Consider the following 18,606-nt stretch of genomic DNA (forward strand, 5'->3'; position numbering starts at 1 on the left):
ACCACTTGTTTCCTTTTCACCCAAATCGCACAGAAAATCATAACTGAATTTTTTGCAAGCAATAATGTCAATGCTCCCAACTACAGCAGAACAACAACAATTTCATTGCTTCAGCACTGCAGCAAAATAGTAGCCTCTACAGAATTTGTAGACTATTATTATAAGGGAAACTTTAGGATGAAAAGAACAAACACAAACGAGGAAAGGTAAGCATCACCTACAGCTGACAGAAGCATTGCACAAAGATGTATCTGACAGTATATGAAATGACATTAGCCTTCAAACGAGCTAGCACTTCTTTTTGGAAAAAAGAACTCAAAAGCTAGTGTAATGCATGTGTGTATAACATATCAATCAGCTGCAATTGAGAAGATGCCTTTCCTCATTTTTATAAATCTTCAGACTATCATTTTACTCTCACCAGCAACAACAGATGTCAATCCTACATCAAGTCATAAATCCAGCTGTTAACACCCAAACACCACATCCATCCACTCATAGCAATAATATGGTTTATTTTACCTCACATAGCCAGTTCCTTAAAAAAAAAAAAGGAGGTGTGGAAACAGCTTATTATATAAACAGGAAAAAAAGCCTAACTCTTTAGTTCAACGTGGCACGTTAACAACAGTGGTTCAAGCTCTGATTTATATAAAATGTGATCCACACCATGAGTTAATTTTATAACATGTTCTGCTTCTTCCAGTTTATCGCGTGCTGCTGAGAAGTCTCCAAGATAAACACATATCTTACCACACTTCATGAGTGAAATCCCAAGCAGAGGATGTCGTTCTCCATAATATTTCCTGTAACAGAAATATACAATGGATATGGTAGAAAGAAGAGCTTATTTTCTTTCACAAGAGGAACAGGAAAATATTGCAGAGCATGAGGAGGAATAGGAGGAGGAAGATAATGAAATCTTAAAGTATCGTCTCTGGGTATATACTCCCTTTGTCAGAAAGGTTCCAGGATAGAGTTTTCTTTTTTTTTTTTAATTTGCAATACTAAAATGGAACAAATGTTATTTTTATGTTACCTAGTATGTGTACGTCCTTGAAATGACCTTGGCCATATTTCCTGGCAAGCTCAATAGGTGGCAGGGCTGTACTTAGCAACACATTTGGTTCTTGGCACATTAGTTACGGTGACACAATGGATGCTGATTGTGAGCAAAGAGAGAACATTAAGTTCTGCATTAAGCTCAGGAGAACCCCAATGTGAATTTTGGACAGCAATTAAGCAAGCATAGGCAGGTGAGGCACTTTCAAGAAGTCATGTTTTCGAGTGGCACAAAAAGTTTCAAGAAGGCAGAGATTCAATGCGAGATGGACGAGCCCAGAGCTGGTCGCAAGTCTACTTCACATACCAATGCAAACATGGAACACATAAGGCAGTTGTTGCAAGAAGACAGTCATGTAACTGTGCGTGTGATATCATAAAGTACAACCCTCACATGAAGCATCAAAGTGCTCAACGGCAGAGTCCTGAATCATCAGCCTCAAAAAAAGACAAGTGACAACCTATGAGAACAAAGGCAATGTTGATTGCTTTCTTTGATAGTAAAGGATTAGCTCACCATGAGTACATTCCTCCAGGTCTAAACAGTTAACCAGGCTCTTTACATCAATGTCTTGAAGCATTTGCAACAAGCTATTTGATGTCACTGTCCTGATTTGTGGCACTCTTAGGACTGGTTCTAACTGCATGACAATGACCGACCCCATACTGTTTTACCTGCTACTGAGTATCTGGCCAGACATTCTGATATTGCCATCCACCATCCCCCATATTCACCTGACCTCACTCCTTGTGATTTTTTCTTGTTTCCACGAGTGAAAAGGTGACTGAAAGGAAACCTTCATCAAGATATTGTAGACATCCAACAGGCCATGACAAATGACCTTATAAGTGTCGTCCCAGTGGAAAATTTCCCTGCTTGCTTCCAAGACTTCCAGAAACGTTGGCAACTGTGTACAGATAGCCAGAGGGACTAATTCAATTGGAGCTAGGATCATCATTTGGTAAGTGCAATTTTCTATTTAAAAAAAAAAATTAGAAGAAGAAGACCATATCTTGGAACTTTTCTGACAGAGGGAGTATAACACCTCATTTCGGTTTTATATTACTTCAAAATGGTTGACACATATGTACTGTCACTGATGCAAGGGAGCAAAGGCTCAAATATTTTAAGCTCCTGAAGCTTCAAATTACTTCACGAAGGAAATTATCATGTTGTGCTGTTGAAATCATATTGAATTTTAAAAGTCTAACAACTATCTTAAAAGATGAACAGAATGAAGTGAAGCATAGTTTTGAAAGACAATATATGGTAATAAGACCATGAAATGGCCACAGGGGGGGGGTGAGAGGGTAGGATGGAGAAGAAAGTGGAAGGAATGGGTGAGTGTGTGTGTGGGGGGGGGGGGGGAGGAGGGAGAGGGGGGGGGTCAGTTAATGCGAGACATGGGATGAGGAGAGGCTCCTGTACAGGGTGTTGGAGGATGGGAAAGAAGTGGGGTGGGAGAGGATGGGACATAGGGATGACACATAGAAAGTAGGTTAGCATCAAGTACAGTTACTGAACACATTTTTAACTTTGCAGCCTAGCATTTGGTCGAGCACATCACACCACAGGGGGAAAAAAATCCACAAAAATCTCAAATGTCTTTTAATTATTTAATTTCTGTTCCAACATTATTTCAGAACTCTTAGTCCACATTTAATTTGGTAGTTACTGCCACATTGTATTGTGTTGTATTCTACTTCTATTGGACTTCTCACCTACAAAAGGAGCTTATGCATAATGTAGTGTTAGTGACTGAGAGAGGCAACAAACTACAAAATGAAGTGCCCAGATAGCAAGGAAAAATTGTATGATTATTAAGTCGAATGACCAGAACACAAGAACATAAGTTTCTTTGGATGTGAGTTAGCACTACTTGGATCAGGCAGTAAGTCAGTCACTGACATTGCACTGGATTGTTTTTACACTGATGCAAGTCCATGAGGTTGGTTGATGGAGAGCAGTGGGCTAAGTCCGAAGTCCGTAAGGCCAAGGTTGGCAGCGACTGATAGGGTACTCGAGGACGGTTGAAGTCTGTGGATCCTGTGGCAAGATACTCTTTGTCGGCTTGACGATGTGAACTCTGATTAGCTGCTAGGTGCATCTAGCATAAGCCTGAAGTGTGAACTCACTGTAGAATGGATGGGTGGCAACTTAAATGCTCGCCCAGCAGGCGGTTACCAGCAGAGGCACTTGACACGCAGAAGTGACATAGAGTCACAATGGCAGTGCCATTTGTGGCATTGCTTACACCTCTAGCACTGAGGCTGGACAAATACAGTCCCATGGTGGTTGCTGGAGATTCGGTTATAAAAACAACCTGGCGTGTTTGCGTTTATGTCGAACTGTTTTCTTTAGATCACCAGAAGTAGTGTCATTAGTGGGCTGGAGTTTTGGTAACCCATGGCATACAGCTGCACACTTGGTGGCTGTGTCACAGGTGGTATCCTGGGTATACAGCATCCCTCCTCCCCTCTGCCAGATAAGACAGAACCATCTCGGAGACAAGGTAGGAGATGCCCCAGGCTGGAGGAAATGATCCTTGAGTTTGGTGTTCATAACAGTGGAGGTCTGGACACATGGAGTGTTGGCCAAAGGTAGATGTATTGGTTGCAACTGTAGTAAATGAGTCTGCCATGGAAAAGGAATGGTAGGAACAAATCTGAAAAAGAGAAATGTACTGTGCCATTTTCTGGGTAGGTCAACCTGGCCACCAAGGGTAGCAATAGAGATGCCATTTCATTGTCGTGGAGCACAGATCCAGCCACTGGTGGTGGCAATTGGGATGAAACCTGGCGCTGTCTGGGTTTGTGTTGAAATTTACAGGACTGCATAAATGGAGACTGAGGGAAGTTCAATTCGCAGCCTGGGGGGAGTGTGGGATGGCCAACTGCCAACAGGCCATCTGTGTGTGGGCTAGCTGCAGACAGGTGATTGTGCAAGCCACTGGTGGGGGAGCAGGCTGCTGGCTGAAAGGCACGATGCCGGCAGGAAGGCACAATGCCAGCAGGAAGGCACAATGCCGGCAGGCGTGCAGGATGCTGGCAGGCGTGCAGGATGCTGATGTGGGTGGGCGTGCAGGCTGCCAGGGGGAGGGAGGGGGGATGCGCAGGCTGACGGGGGGGGGGGGGGAGGAGGGGCGTGCAGGCTGCCAGGGGGGGGAGCAAGGGGGGGGGGGAGCAGGGGGGCGTGCAGGCTGCTGGGGGTGGGGGAGGAGGGGTGTGCTGGCTGCCGGGGGGGGGCGTACTGGCTGCTGGCGGAAGGGCAGCTGCTGCCGGGGGGGGGGGGGGGGGGCTACAGGCTGCTGGCGGAAGGGCAGCTGCTGTCGGGATGGCAGGCTGCTGGTGGTGGGAGGGCAGGATGCTGGCAGGCGGGTCAACTGCTGGTGGGTCGGCTGCAGGCTGGCTGCTAGCAGATGTGCCTGAGGCAGATACCCTGATGGTAGAGGTGCCAGTGACACCAGTGCACTCATAAAAATTAAAGACCAGATAGGAACCAAGAAGCAGAGTGGTGGAGGAGGTGGATTGTGTATTGTGTGCACGAGTGCAGAAAAGTGGAGGAGGCAGGATGAGGAACGAGTCCTGTGGAATCGATGGAGGTGACAAGAACAGTGAGTGTGCACAGGAGTATGAGCATCTGGCATTGATGAGGTGCTTCAGAAGGAAAAAATAGTAACTGTTCTAAGCTGTGCAGGAGTATGAAAAGACTATTTTGTGCAAGCACAGAAGCACAAAAATCTGATGGGCTGAATGGTAGTCACTATTGGGACAGGATGCCAAAGCCAATTACTCTAGTCATTATAGTCAATGGGATGTGGACATTTAATGTTCAATCTTTGGTGCTGCATACTGTGGCTAAACTTTACAACTTTGATCCTCATGTTGCAGCATTTGTGATTCAGGGGATGGAACATGCTATGAATTGAAGTGCCCATGTAGCAAGGAATAACTGTATTTTTATTAAATCTAATGAACAGAATACATGAACACAGTTCCTTGGGACATGTGTCTGCACTTCTTGGTTCAGGCTGAAAGTCAGTCACTGACTTTGCACTGGAATGTTCTTACACTGATGAAGTCTGTGAGATTGTGGTTATTGGTAAGCAGTAGTTTGCTCGAGGATGGATGAAATCTGAAGTCTGGAGGCTGAGGTCAGTGGTGAGAGATACGGTGGTCGAGGATGGACGAAGTACAAATTCCATGAGGTTGAGGTCAGAAGTGAACAGTACAGTAGTACAGGGTGGTTGAAGTCTGTGGATGACGCAGTAACAGACTCCTCGTTAGCTTGGTGATCTGAACTCCGATTGACGAGTTGCTAGGTGCAGCCGTCTTAAGTACGGAGTGTGAACTCACTGCAGAGTGGTTGGGCAGTGACCCAGATACTCGCCCGGCAAAAGGACATCGGCAGAAGCACGTGACTTGTGAAAGCGCGGTAGTGCGACAGTGGCAGGGCGGTTTGTGGCAGTGCTGATGCCACTAGTGGTGATACTGGTACCACACAGTATCATAGCAGCTGCTGGAGGTTTAATTATGAAAACAACCCAGTGTGTTTGTGTTGATACCAAATAGTTTTTGTTGCTCTCCAGAGGTGGTGTCCTTAGCAAGCTGGAGTTTTGGAAACCCTTGGTACAGCAGATACAGCAGATAAAACTCTGGTCAAATCAATTTAAACATATAGGTACACATAAAAGTAATTTCTATGGTTACACATTTTAAATTACAAATTATCCACTTCCATTTGTTTTGCAGCTATAATTCTATGAATTTGGCTTCTGTGCTACTAGCAAGTGTACATATCCTTATTTGGAGCACTGTATTAGTATTTTTGACTGTTTATTATAAGCTGATTATTCTATACCCAGTTACTAAGTTATTTCATGACAGTTCTTACTGACTACAGTAAGTCTTCCTCATTTCCCCTTTTCAACAGAATGGTGGTGTCATCTCTACATGAAGACTGTCAAGTTTAAAAAATGAATAGTTGCTGTTCTGGTCTATGGATTTGATCAAAGTATGGTTCAACTTGTGCTAGATGTCTATGAATAATTATGGTAATTGAAAATTCTGTGTGGTGTACAAAAAATTATAGTAGTACATGTAACCACTCGATGTGTGGTTGTGGAGTGGTCAGCATGCACCTAAACTAAGATTGAAAACATTCCTGGACATTTAGAGAATGTCTTCCTTCAGAGCTAACTAGTACAACACATTCCAGCTCAGCAGCTTCAATGGTGTGAGGCATTGTGTTATTTGGAATGGATGAAAGGAGAAGGAGGTGGGAAGAGGGTGGGAAATGTAGAGGGGAGGATAGCTGAGAGCTAGAAGAAAGAGGGAGCAAGGGAGTGGGATAAGAACGTGGCACTAGTGAGCTCACTCTGGTGCAGGCGCAAGGAGCTGAATATGGCACACAATGACAAACAGGAGTGAAATGGGAGATGGAGACAGAACAGAAGAAGAGGGGGTCTGTGGAGAGGACAGTGCAAGAGTAGACTAATAGGACAAATTTCAGGCATGGGGAATCGGGTAGAGGTGCATGTGGATTGGCAACTGTCTTGGTACTGAAGATTTCAATCTTTTGGACAATGTAATTAAAAATTAATTAATATTAGAGTGGCAGATAATTTAACTATCAAAGACAGAGGCTTTCGTTTACATAAAATGTCAACTTGGATGCTCTTTTTACTCAAATCATATTGGAAAAAATATCAAAGTTCTGTCTTTAGTCAAAGATAAGCCTCTAGCAACGTATTTTTTGGTAAATGATATTATATTTGACATTCCCTTATATTTAACTATTTTATGGTTTGGCACAGCCTTTGGGTTGGTCTTAAAGATTCTGTGAGAGTGTTTTATTCTTTGACGATGCCAGGACACACTCAATAGGATCACATACAGTGTGTTTTGTTCACAATTTGCTTGGAGTCCATATAGCAACCAATAAAACATTTGCTCAACATCAAATGATGACAACTAGGAATGTTTTAAAAATTTTCTGAAAGGAAAATGACAACATTTACTATATTGCAAACCCAGAAACTGGGAAATTATTACATTTACAAAAATGTGTAGTTCCAGTAAATGACCAACTTGCAGATAATACTTACACACACATTACACATAAACATGTTTGGACAAGCTGCTTCCTCAGTTAAGTGTTAACTACTTCTTCAAACTACAGACTGCTACAAAAAATGTTAACTAGGAATAAATACCTTTACTACGGGATCACAACAGGAATAAATATCACTTTGTAACAAGTTACTGAACTTTAGTATTTGTTTATTATTTAATTTAATGAATTTATTTATTACTTAAACTCTTCCTTGAAATGTCAGAGTATTGGTACAGCCTTGGTTTTAAACAAAAATATTTACATTTAATATTTACTTGGTTAATAAATGTTTAGTCCATACAGGGGTTATATATCGTTGTAACAATATTACTCATTTTTCTGTGAATAAAGAGCGATAAGGACTGATGTGCTGCACACACTACAACTGATTATCTTATTTACACTTTGACTACATGATCAATTCTTAATATTTTTATGGGACCATCACTACCTATAAGAATTTGCGTATACAGTTGATTACTATTTCTGCAGCAGTTATAATTTAGTTGATTAAATTGCTTCTCATCTTTGGCATGCTCCTCTGTACACAGTCAATACTTCCTCTTACTCCAATATGTTAATTATCTCAAGAAATAGTTTGTGGGGGAGATTGGATAAAGACTTGGTATATCATTCTTCTGTTTCAAAATTAAGATTTCAATGTACTTGTTTCCTTCACGAAGTAACTTGGATTTTTATTCTAATTATTTGACAGTATCTAAATACCACTTTTAATTGCTGCAATTAAATTATTATAATCACTTACGGGGACACTACGTGAAATTCGTTGAAATTTGACATTTTATGTTTTCTACACCATAATGTACTTTGGAGTTTCCTGAACATTTTGGTATATAATACATTACAATCAGACAATTGTGAGACCTTCAAATAATATTTTGAATGTTAACATGTGACTGTCAAATTTTGTGGCTACACATATACTGCCACAGTTGAGCAGTCATATCTTGGGAACTACACAGTCTAGAAGGCTGTGAATTGCTTTGTTTTGTGCCTACTGCTATGTCTCAGAAGTTGGCATTACAAATAAACAAATCAGTCTTTTTTTCTGATACTAGTTTTCATTGAAAGTAGTGTGCTTATCGGCTACTTTTGTAATAAGCTAACTAATATTGCTTTTTATACATAAATAAAATAACTAAGCATAAAAGTAACTTCAAGAAATGCAAATTTGCGGGTAACAGATATTTTCTTCAGAAGTACTTTAAAACACATGTGCTAGCAGTGAAGGAAACCACGATAATGTTCCTGAAGTGATACACTAGGGGGCATGGTCACTTCTGAATTTTCTGGCAGCCTGCATGAATTTACACTTAAACATTCTCTTCCTTTGACAGTAATGGAGGCAATCAATCTTATTTACAGAGATTTGGCAAATCCTGAGATACGAAAGAAGTATTTACATGGGAAGACCCATAATGTGAATGAGTCCTTCAATAATGTTGTGTGGTTTCGTGTGCCTAAAAATGTATTTGTTGGCCTTATGGCTCTAAAGTTAGCAGTGTCTGATGCTGTAATAACTTTTAATGGTGGGAACTATGAAAGACTTAAGGTTCTGGAGAAGTTAGGGGTAAGATTTGGACAGAACACAGCTAAAGGACTGCGGGAACTGGATGAGCTTTGTGTATGTGAAGCAGAGTTAGATGCTCAGCAAATGACAAAAGAAGCAAGAAAGAAAAGGAGGAGGCAACCACTGGGCTGTTGTGATACTGAAGAAGACACAGACTATGGGCCAGGGCAATTCTAGTGGATAAAATATGCAGAAATGTAAGTCTGTATAAGAATTTGTAATAAAAAAGTTCTAAGCCTCAATATCTCTTAACTACATTTTTTGCAATAAATGGTTGATTTTCTATAAAAGGACTGATGGTAGAGACATGAAATTTTCACAGCATGACAAGTGTGAGATTCAACACATATGGAACTAGAATAATTAAAATATCCTGAGTTGTTTTGTTTTTATGTTTATTTATTTACGAAATTCTGTCAAAAAAATAGAGTTTTTGAAAAAAAAAAAAAAAAGATAACATGCCCCACAATACAATTTTAGTAATAATTCTAGTTCAGTGTATCTAGAAAGGTGCATTCAATAATTATGGAAAGTTGTAAGTCGGTGTCTTAAAAAGTTTCCAAGATAATGGGTCACAAAATTCGATCACAAAATTCGATAATTTAACACTGGCAGTATAGGACATACAATGTCCCCTTAACTTTGTTGTCATGCTCCGATACAGATGTAAATGTGTAGTTAAGTCCCAACACAATGTACAAACATAACCTCATCTTCACAGTTCATGCAAACTAATTTAAAGATGGAATTATGTTGTTTCAATTAATTAAAACTGAAAGGAAAATCATTGGGAGAGCTTAACTGGAAACCTCATAAAGAATCTTCAACATGTGATTCCCAATTGTTCCACGTTGCAAAGCTTTGAGCTCTCTCTGTAACATCAGTATTTACTTAAAATGTCCTTTAATAATGATTGGAAATATTACCTGAGGCCTGGAATTAGCTCCTCACCATATTTTCTTGCCTGCGTAAATAAGCCCATCTGAATAGCAGTTTCAAATGCCATATCCAATGTTTTTACATGCTGCAGATTGTAAGGGTGGAAAAGTCCTTCTTGTTTTTTTAAACAACTAATGCAGACATCCAGATCTTTTAATAAGTCAGGAACATAACAGAACTTCACAGATTTTTGCAGCCATGTGTATATATTACATGAATTTCATCTACAAATTATCTTTTAATGATAATAATGAAACTTAAGTTATTCTATGTCATCCCACTTCTGTATTATATTATTTCTCAGTAGATGTCATAATACTGTTCAAATTTTTCCACGCAATATGCTTAAAAATTGCACAAAAATGGTGATGGTAATCTTGGACAATGTGCACATAACAACAATGACCACTGTTTGGTAAAGTAAACCAATCAGAATTTCCATTAAAAACTAAAATCACAAATTATTGAGGAAGCTGTTTCATGTAATTCAGAAATATGAGTAGTTAAAAAGGAGTAAGAAAAAATTTGCAGTTTTAAGAGATGGGTTAATGAGGAGAAGATGCATGGTGTAAAAACTGGGGAAAATTAGTTATGATGAAAATAGGGAAAGGTTCAAATGGCTCTGAGCACTATGGGACTTAACTTATAAGGCCATCAGTCCCCTAGAACTTAGAACTACTTAAACCTAACTAACCTAAGGACATCACACACATCCATGCCCGAGGCAGGATTCGAACCTGGGACTGTAGCGGTTGCGTGGTTCCAGACTGTAGCACCTAGAACTGCTCGGCCATCCGAGCCGGCAAAAATAGGGAAAGAATGACAGTGTAGACACCTCATCAAAATAAAGGATATAAGATGCCCATTAAAAATACAGAAGTTCCTGGAAGAAGATAAAGAACAAGGAATAAGCGGTACAAGTATACACGTGCAGCTAAAGGATTGCAGGACCCTGTCAATGATGCACTAAATAGAGAAAGAGAGAATACGGAGTGCCAATTCTGAAAAATTGTAAAAGATGTAAATAAAAATTCAGCTTTGCTGAAGAACAGAAAACAATTAACAAAACAATTAAATGGCACATACTAGTCTACAATGAAAAATCTGTGAATTCATCTTAAATTGACAATCACTGGTCTGGTACACAGGCCAGCCTGACTATAGTTTTAAGCAGTTTACTACTTCTGTTACAGAAAATGTTGGACTGGTCAATAAATTCTGCCTTAGAAAATAAAATGCACACAGTTAAAACATGACAACATTCAGAAATATGTTTGTGGGGTCCATAAGCAGATTATGCACATGATATTTCTGATTTTGGTTAAATGGTGACTAAGGTGAGTACAAAAGCATCCCGCTATTAAGTTATATTTAAATAAATTGCAAAAACATGAAACAGAACATTACAGTGCTCCCCATGACCATGGTGTGACATTGCAGGTGTGGATTCTTTCCATCTGTTGCATTCTTCTTCTCCCGTAAGTAACTTTTCTTACTAATTTTTATCTTCTTTTCAATACGTCTACCTATTGGCATGTAATACTTATATGAAAATCTCAAGATTCTACTTAGATTTAATTCCACTTAAATTTATTGTTCAGATCCTCATGCCAAGTGTTCTGATTTCATTTATGTAATGAGTGTTCATTATGGCACTGTAAATTAAAAGTTAAAATTAATTAAAGTTTCCACAATCATTTTCTATGAAAGTAAGTCAATTATTACCCACAATTTAGTTATAGTTTTGTTTATCTTGGCAGTATTGTCATTTTACGTTGATGACACATACTTTGTCTATTTGTTGTTATATCTTTGCAATTTTATAGCTGCTAGGTTAGTTTCGGTACCGCTGCCATACTGTTAATCATGACTGCTCCGCTGTCTATTTGCATCAAAGAAGAGCAACATTCAGTGATCCGTTTTTTGTGGTTGGGAGATGTATCAGGGGCCAAAATTCATCAAAGACTTTCGGTACAATGTTTTGTGACAACAGAGTGTCTACGAATGGATTGAAAAATTCCGAAATGGTCATGCAAGTGTTACGTACGATGAAGAAGCCGGACGACCGTTTACCGCCACAAGTGAAGAAACCTTTGAGCGTTCGCATGAAATTAGTCTCTTAGACAGACGATTAACTATTGACGAAGTGGCACATTGTCTGAAAATTAGTCACAGTTCCGCCTACGAAATCATCCACAACAGACTTGGGTTTCATAAAGTTTGTGCCAGATGGGTCCCAAAACATCTCACACAGTTGCATAAACAAGCATGCTTGGACATCTGCAAAAAGCATTTGGATCACTATGGTAATGAATGGGTCAATTACTTAGACAGAATCATTACTGGTGATGAAACATGGATCCATCATTACGAGCTGGAGAGTGAACGGCAGAATTTGGAATGGAAACATCCAAATTCGCCATGCAAGAAAAAGTTCAAGATACAACTGTCAGCACGAAAACTGATGCTTGTGGTTTTCTGGGGCGCACGTGGTCCAGTACTGGAGCATTGTGGGGAAAGGGGCACAACAACAGTGGGATGCTTATTGCCAGGCTAAAGCCTGCAATTCGAAGCAAACACCAAGGATTGCTGTCAAAAGGTGTTGTGTTGTTGCGCGACAATGCCCGTCTGCATATTGCTGCCCACACTGCTGAAACACTCCAGAAACTCAAATTTTAAGAACTGAATCATCCTCCATATAGTCCTGATCTTGCCTCTTCTGACTACCACTAGTTTGGTTCATTCAAACAGGCATTAAGGGGCCATCGATTTGCCTCGGACGAAGCAGTGAAAGAAGCGGTGCATTCCTGGCTCACAGCTCAACCGAGAACCTTCTTTTATGAGGGCATCAGGAAGCTTGTACAACAATGGACCAAGTGCGTTGAAATGCAAGGAGATATGCTGACAAATGATGTTCTTGTAAGTTTCCCATTTTATTACAATAAAATTTTATAGCTACTTTGCAGGTTATAATTAACTTATCCTCATATATGCAAAAACTGGTGAGCTTATCAGTATAGTTCCATAAAGTGACCTAAACTATCCCAAAGTTAAGCATTCCCACTTTCCTGAGAAGTATTTTAAATTACCTAAAACTGATTGTCTTCTACTATACTTAATGTTCATACACAGCCTCATTTTTCATTGTAGATTTCATCAGATCCACTGTGGGATTCTGGACTTTGATTACATACTTTTGTTGTCTGAATTTTTCTGAATAATCTTACATATAGCACTAATTAATTACTTCATTAATTTAAAAATGTAGTTTCAAATTAACAATTTATTCTTACGCTGCATTTTATAAGAGTCACCTCCACCATGCAAGAGTCAGTCTGTGGTGATTCTGTAATGTAGTAACAACATCTACACTATGTGATCAAAAGTATCCGTACACCTGGCTGAAGATGACTTACAAGTTCGTGGCGCGCTCCACTGGTAATGCTGAAGTTCAGTAAGGTGTTTGCCCCACCCTTAGCGTTGATGACAGCTTCCACTCTCGCCCTCCGTCACACACCGTTGGGTGGCTTGCAGAGTATAAATGTAGAATGTAGAATGTACGCATACATTCAATCAGGTGCTGGAAGGTTTCTTGGGGAATGGCTGCCCATTTTTCATGGAGTGCTGCACTGAGGAGAGGTATCAATGTCGGTCGGTGAGGCCTGGCATGAAGTCAGTGTTCCAAAACATGCCTAAGGTGTTCTGTAGGATTCAGGATGCAGGCCAGTCCATTACAGGGATGTTATTGTCATGTAACCTCTCCGCCACAGGCCGTGCATTATGAACAGGTGCTCGTGCATGTTGAAAGATGCAATCGCCATCCCTGAATTTCTCTTCAACAGTGGGAAGCAAGAAGGTGCTTAAAACATCAATGTAGGACCGTGCTGTGATAGTGCCATGCAAAACAAGGCATGCAAGTCCCTCCATGAAAAACACAACCACACCATAACATTCGCTGTACCAATAGCCTGCCATTGGATTGCCACATTGTGTACCATGATTCATCACTCCTCACAATGTTTTTCCACTGTTCAATCATCCAATGTTTACGCTCGTTACACCATGTGAGGCGTCCTTTGGCATTTACCATCATGATGTGTGGCTTACGAGCAGCCGCTTGACGATGAAATCCAAGTTTTCTCACCTCCTGCCTAACTGTCATAGTACTTGCAGTGGATCCTGATGCAGCCTGTAATTCCTGTGTGATGATCTGGATAGATGTCTGCCTATTACACTTTACAACCCTCTTCAACTGTCGGCGGTCTCTGTCAGTCAATAGACGAGGTTGGCCTGTATGCTTTTGTGCTGTACTTGTTTCTTCACGTTTCCACTTCACTATCACATCAGAAACAGAGGACCTACGGATGTTTAAAAGTGTGGAAATCTCTCATACAGACATATGACACAAGTGACACATTTGAAGTCCATGAGTTCCGCTGAGTGCCCCATTCTGCTCTCTCATGATGTCTAATGACTACTCAGGTTGCTGATATGGAGCACCTGGCAGTAGATGGCAGAACAATGCACCTAATATGTAAAATGTATGTTTTTGGGGGTGTTCGGATACTTTTGATCACATAGTGTATGTCCACCTGTATGGAAAATGTACCACAGTTTGTCTGGTGGATATGTTAAAACAAAACAAAAAAATGTAGTGTTTGCAACACATTTTGTGTCCTGCCATATTGCTCAATAATTCAGTGACAATTTTTGATAGTTACTTTTAATGCGAACTTATGTGATACCCATAACGATGTCAATCTCTAACTCTGACCTGTAGTGACAGTATTGTTTAATGACAATAAAATCTTACTGTGCACTTGTAACTAATGTTCCTGTGAGTTGAAGAACAATGTGATTTGTTTTGCATCTTCTGCTGATAAATTTTTTGCGACAACAGGAAACTACAGTGTTGGTGTTAGGTTACTGCACTTGGACAGTAAATACTATATGACATCAGTCAAGTGTAGTATGTGTCTACCTGCTTATCTGCATAAAACTAGCCATAAACAATGGTTCACAAAATTGAAATAGTATTAATGTGACTGAACTTACTTTCACCACAAAAAAAAATTCAGCCCCTTTTCAACAGACACGTAAATCAGGTAGGCTGCAATAGGACAATGATGAGGAGGAGGAGAAAAAGAAGAAGAAGATGATGATGAAAATAGTTTATACACAGTAGAAACAGACAGTGAACTGAATGACGATACACTACAAGAGATACTTAGACCTGTCCATACAAACACTGGAAAAATGAACATTCTGGTATACTTGTCTCTACCAATGTTTAGTTCATGACAATCTGTACACCTAGCAAAAATATCCAAGCAAGTTTCTAGAATTTCCATGGCGTGCTAAAAGAAACAGTAGCTCATATTCCACGTCTGATTGCAACTTATTGATATCTGATAAATGCAGAGACTTCCAAAATTGTGAAAGATACCAACAGCATCTACCTAAAAAAGACAATGGAAGAGCTTCACATACAACAGGAAAAAGAAATAATGTAAATGATCAGACATCTCTGTGCAACAGAACATTATCCACTACATTAAAATTTCCCACTCACTTATTTTGTATGGATTACTCATATGGAAATATTCTCCCCATCTCGATAATATTTTTAAGACAAAAATAAAGAATATCTCCCATCTAACATGCAAAACTTGTCTGGAGGAGCACTTTAGTGCGCTGTGTAAATGTTAAACAATACCAGCAGTTGGTCTACAGTATTGGGAACAATAAAGCTGAATATATTGATGGTGGAAAATAATCACCACCAGGAGTCCAGAGCTATGTCATATTTTAATATACTGAGGCATAGGCTGAGAAGATCTAGAAATCCACTACTCATTGCTCAGTCTAGAATATTTAACTTTATTTTAAAAAATGAAGCTGTATAACTGGGTGTTAGGAAAGTAAAATAACTCTATGATCTGCACAATATAGACTTTAGTTTTGAAGACTGTATCTATGCTACTGCCTACATTATTATTATGATGTATATAACAAAGCCTATTTTATTGTAAATGATCAACAATGAATAAAGATGCATAGTTATCATTTAACAAAATAGTTTTATGTTTTTGTAGGTTGGTTCAATGACATGTTGGATTTAATGTCAAATGAATGTGGACAAAGTAATTGGCCACCACAACTACAATTTGAAAAAAAAATTGCATTTTGAATATCATAATGAAGCTGCTTGTTTACATTGAAACATTTTTTATTTTTTATTTTTATTTACTTATTTATTTTTTTAGGGATTATAGTCAAATACTCAGACCTTCTATACGGATGAGATCATGAACTTATTAAGTAGTTGAAATTGAATAAATCAGCATAAGAATCAATACACAGTATTATCAATTAATGCCAATGCACATGTCCACAGTGACTGATTTCTTTATACTTAAAGTGAACTTAAATTTTGAAGATAAGATATGTGTAATAAATGGTTTTAGTTAAGATGTTTTGATGTTACTTATACAGTCCTCCTCCTATCTCTCCCTTTCTCATTCACTCTGCCCCTTCAGAAAAGGATACAGCAATATTCTTTCATGTCATTCAGATGACGTTCAGTGAAAGATGAAGCATTTTGATATTCATCTATCAGCTCTTGTGAAATGTCAGTCCCACATTCTGGACATTTGCTTTTGATGCCCTGTAACAAAGGAAAATCCTTACTGTCTCACTTATATACGTAATTTTATTTGTTTCTTGACAAATAACAATGTCATTAGTGACACTTACAAAAATAAAACATCAAATAAGTGTTAGAAATAGGATGATTCTCCTACTTGTGGAAGGCATTAATTCAAATTACATAACTAAACTGCAACCTAAAACGATACACTATATTTGTGTCATTTTCTGTAAATATTAACAAAGTGCTTCTACTGTAGCTAATTCCTGGGAAAAACCCACTCAGTGTCATGAAATTTCACAACTCTTTCACTTATACTTATCATCATCCACACTACAGGCTATTCTACAAAATAATTTGAAACTAGGCCTCTAATCACAACATTAATTAAAGTCATTAACAAAGCACCCACAACATACTAATGGACCATCAGAGCAGTGGATAAGTTCCTGCATCAGGGACCAATATCTCATCTGCAGGGGAAATACAGTAACTAAATGCAATTTAAGTGTATGCAAGGAGCAATGTCCAATCTAATTAGCTGTAATATAGTTACTTTCACTACATATAATTTCCTCCCTACCTGATATGAGGTAAATGTCTTCATCGGTGAACTACTTGTGAGCAGGACAGCAACATGATATAAGACTTCGTTCCAATCAGGGCAGATTGAACAAAATGAATATATGAAGCTTCTCAGTGATCCGGATATTCTAAGTACCAAGTGACTTTGGCAATGAAAGATGCTTTACAATGGGAACAGAAGATTCATATTGCAGTATCAATGCACAACCAATACCACACAGGAGACCATCATTGAAGTTGGCAGCACAAGTCCAGTGGCCATCCACCAGTTGTCATTACTACAATGAGCACCGTCCAACCTTGAGCAGTGTCAGGTTCACACCCCCTGCGCAGCAGTGCCACCAGGGCACAAGACTCGACCATATATAGAAATGCCATCTGCAGCGGCAGGCCCCATTACTCTTCAGGGGCCCAGCCAGTCTAGTCCCAGTAGTTTACCTCGCCTCAGAGACATCAGCTCATGGCTAAGACATTTAGCATTGTGGAACTTTGACTTCAGTAAGGCACAACAGAACTATTGTACAGAGACTTACAATTGTGCATGTCAACACCACCAGCAGGCAAAGGACTTTGTATCACACCACATGCAGATCTTCAGTGTATAGGTTGAATATTTACAATATATCTATTTTACAGTGATGTTTCTTTATTCATTCCATGTTTGATTTACGCGTCAGTTTTGATACACCTTTTTGAACAGAACTGTATTTTGCACACACGTCTACTACTTGGACACATACCATTTGGTGCCAATGCTAAGCTCCCATAACACATATATAATGGGGAGTCTGAATATATGACCAGAGAAAATAACCATATGATCAAACCTGGTACTTACTTCAAAACAATCAACCTACCCACAGAGTTCAGTAAATTGACATTTGTAACAAGGAATTAATTTTTTTTTACTAAATTGTAATGAGTTCTATTCCTGTACTCCAGTATACATAAAATCAACAGAGCCCTTATAAGAAAGGTGATTTGAGAACTTTGGAGTGTCAAGAAGTCAGTCAGGCAGAAGCAAATTAACTGTACTATATAATAGCTGGATTTTTTTTCCATTTTGGAGTGCAAACATATTGATTTCTATGGATATTCATTTCTTTACTTGTTTTCAGATAAATACGAAAAGATGTGACACTGATAAAAATGAGACAAGGATTGTACCAGGTTCCTGTACTTCTGACAAAAATAGAAAGCTGTACTTGAGGCAGGATATATGGGACTTCAGTCAAATGTCAATGCCAAAGCCAAACTCGATACATAAGCAGCTTAATTTTTATACACAAAAGAGATCTTGTTTCACAGTACGTGCTGCTGTGCCACAAAGTGGGGGAGATGGAAAGTGAAAACAGGAATATAGTGATTTAAAGCATGTTGGTTATAGCTGTTCCATGTTGTGGATCTATTTGCAGTATTGTCCAACACCAGTTCAATATGCAGAAAGCATTAGCACAGCGAGTGCCACAATTGGCTGCTACTCTGCAGAATATGATTTAAGAGGAAGAAACAAAACATATGTTACACGGTACCAAGTTTTAAATTATATTTTTATGCAAATGGCAAAATGAAGCCCAGTGTGCATTCCATTTATCTTGTAACTAGTGCTGTGATGTACACATCCAAGACTAATCTGAGGTCAGGAATTTAGCAGTGGTAGCAGAA

At 39.2% G+C, this 18,606-nt stretch overlaps 1 protein-coding gene across 4 annotated transcripts in view; it reads right to left on the minus strand.

Moving 5' to 3' along the window:
- Window positions 1–397: 397 nt before the first annotated feature.
- LOC126470232 (histone-lysine N-methyltransferase SMYD3) overlaps window positions 398–18,606 on the minus strand; it is a 234,589-nt gene continuing 216,380 nt past the window's right edge. For all 4 annotated transcript variants that reach the window (XM_050097926.1, XM_050097927.1, XM_050097925.1 and 1 more), the window contains exons 7-9: window positions 16,257–16,374; window positions 9,695–9,857; window positions 398–806 (exon numbers count right to left, since the gene is read on the minus strand). In XM_050097926.1, the coding sequence (XP_049953883.1) occupies window positions 596–806; window positions 9,695–9,857; window positions 16,257–16,374 (492 nt within the window). In that variant the 3' untranslated portion in view covers window positions 398–595. The remainder of the gene's footprint in view (window positions 807–9,694; window positions 9,858–16,256; window positions 16,375–18,606) is intronic.

The sequence above is a fragment of the Schistocerca serialis genome, chromosome 3 (assembly GCF_023864345.2).
Source record: "Schistocerca serialis cubense isolate TAMUIC-IGC-003099 chromosome 3, iqSchSeri2.2, whole genome shotgun sequence".
Classification (NCBI taxonomy): domain Eukaryota; kingdom Metazoa; phylum Arthropoda; class Insecta; order Orthoptera; family Acrididae; genus Schistocerca; species Schistocerca serialis.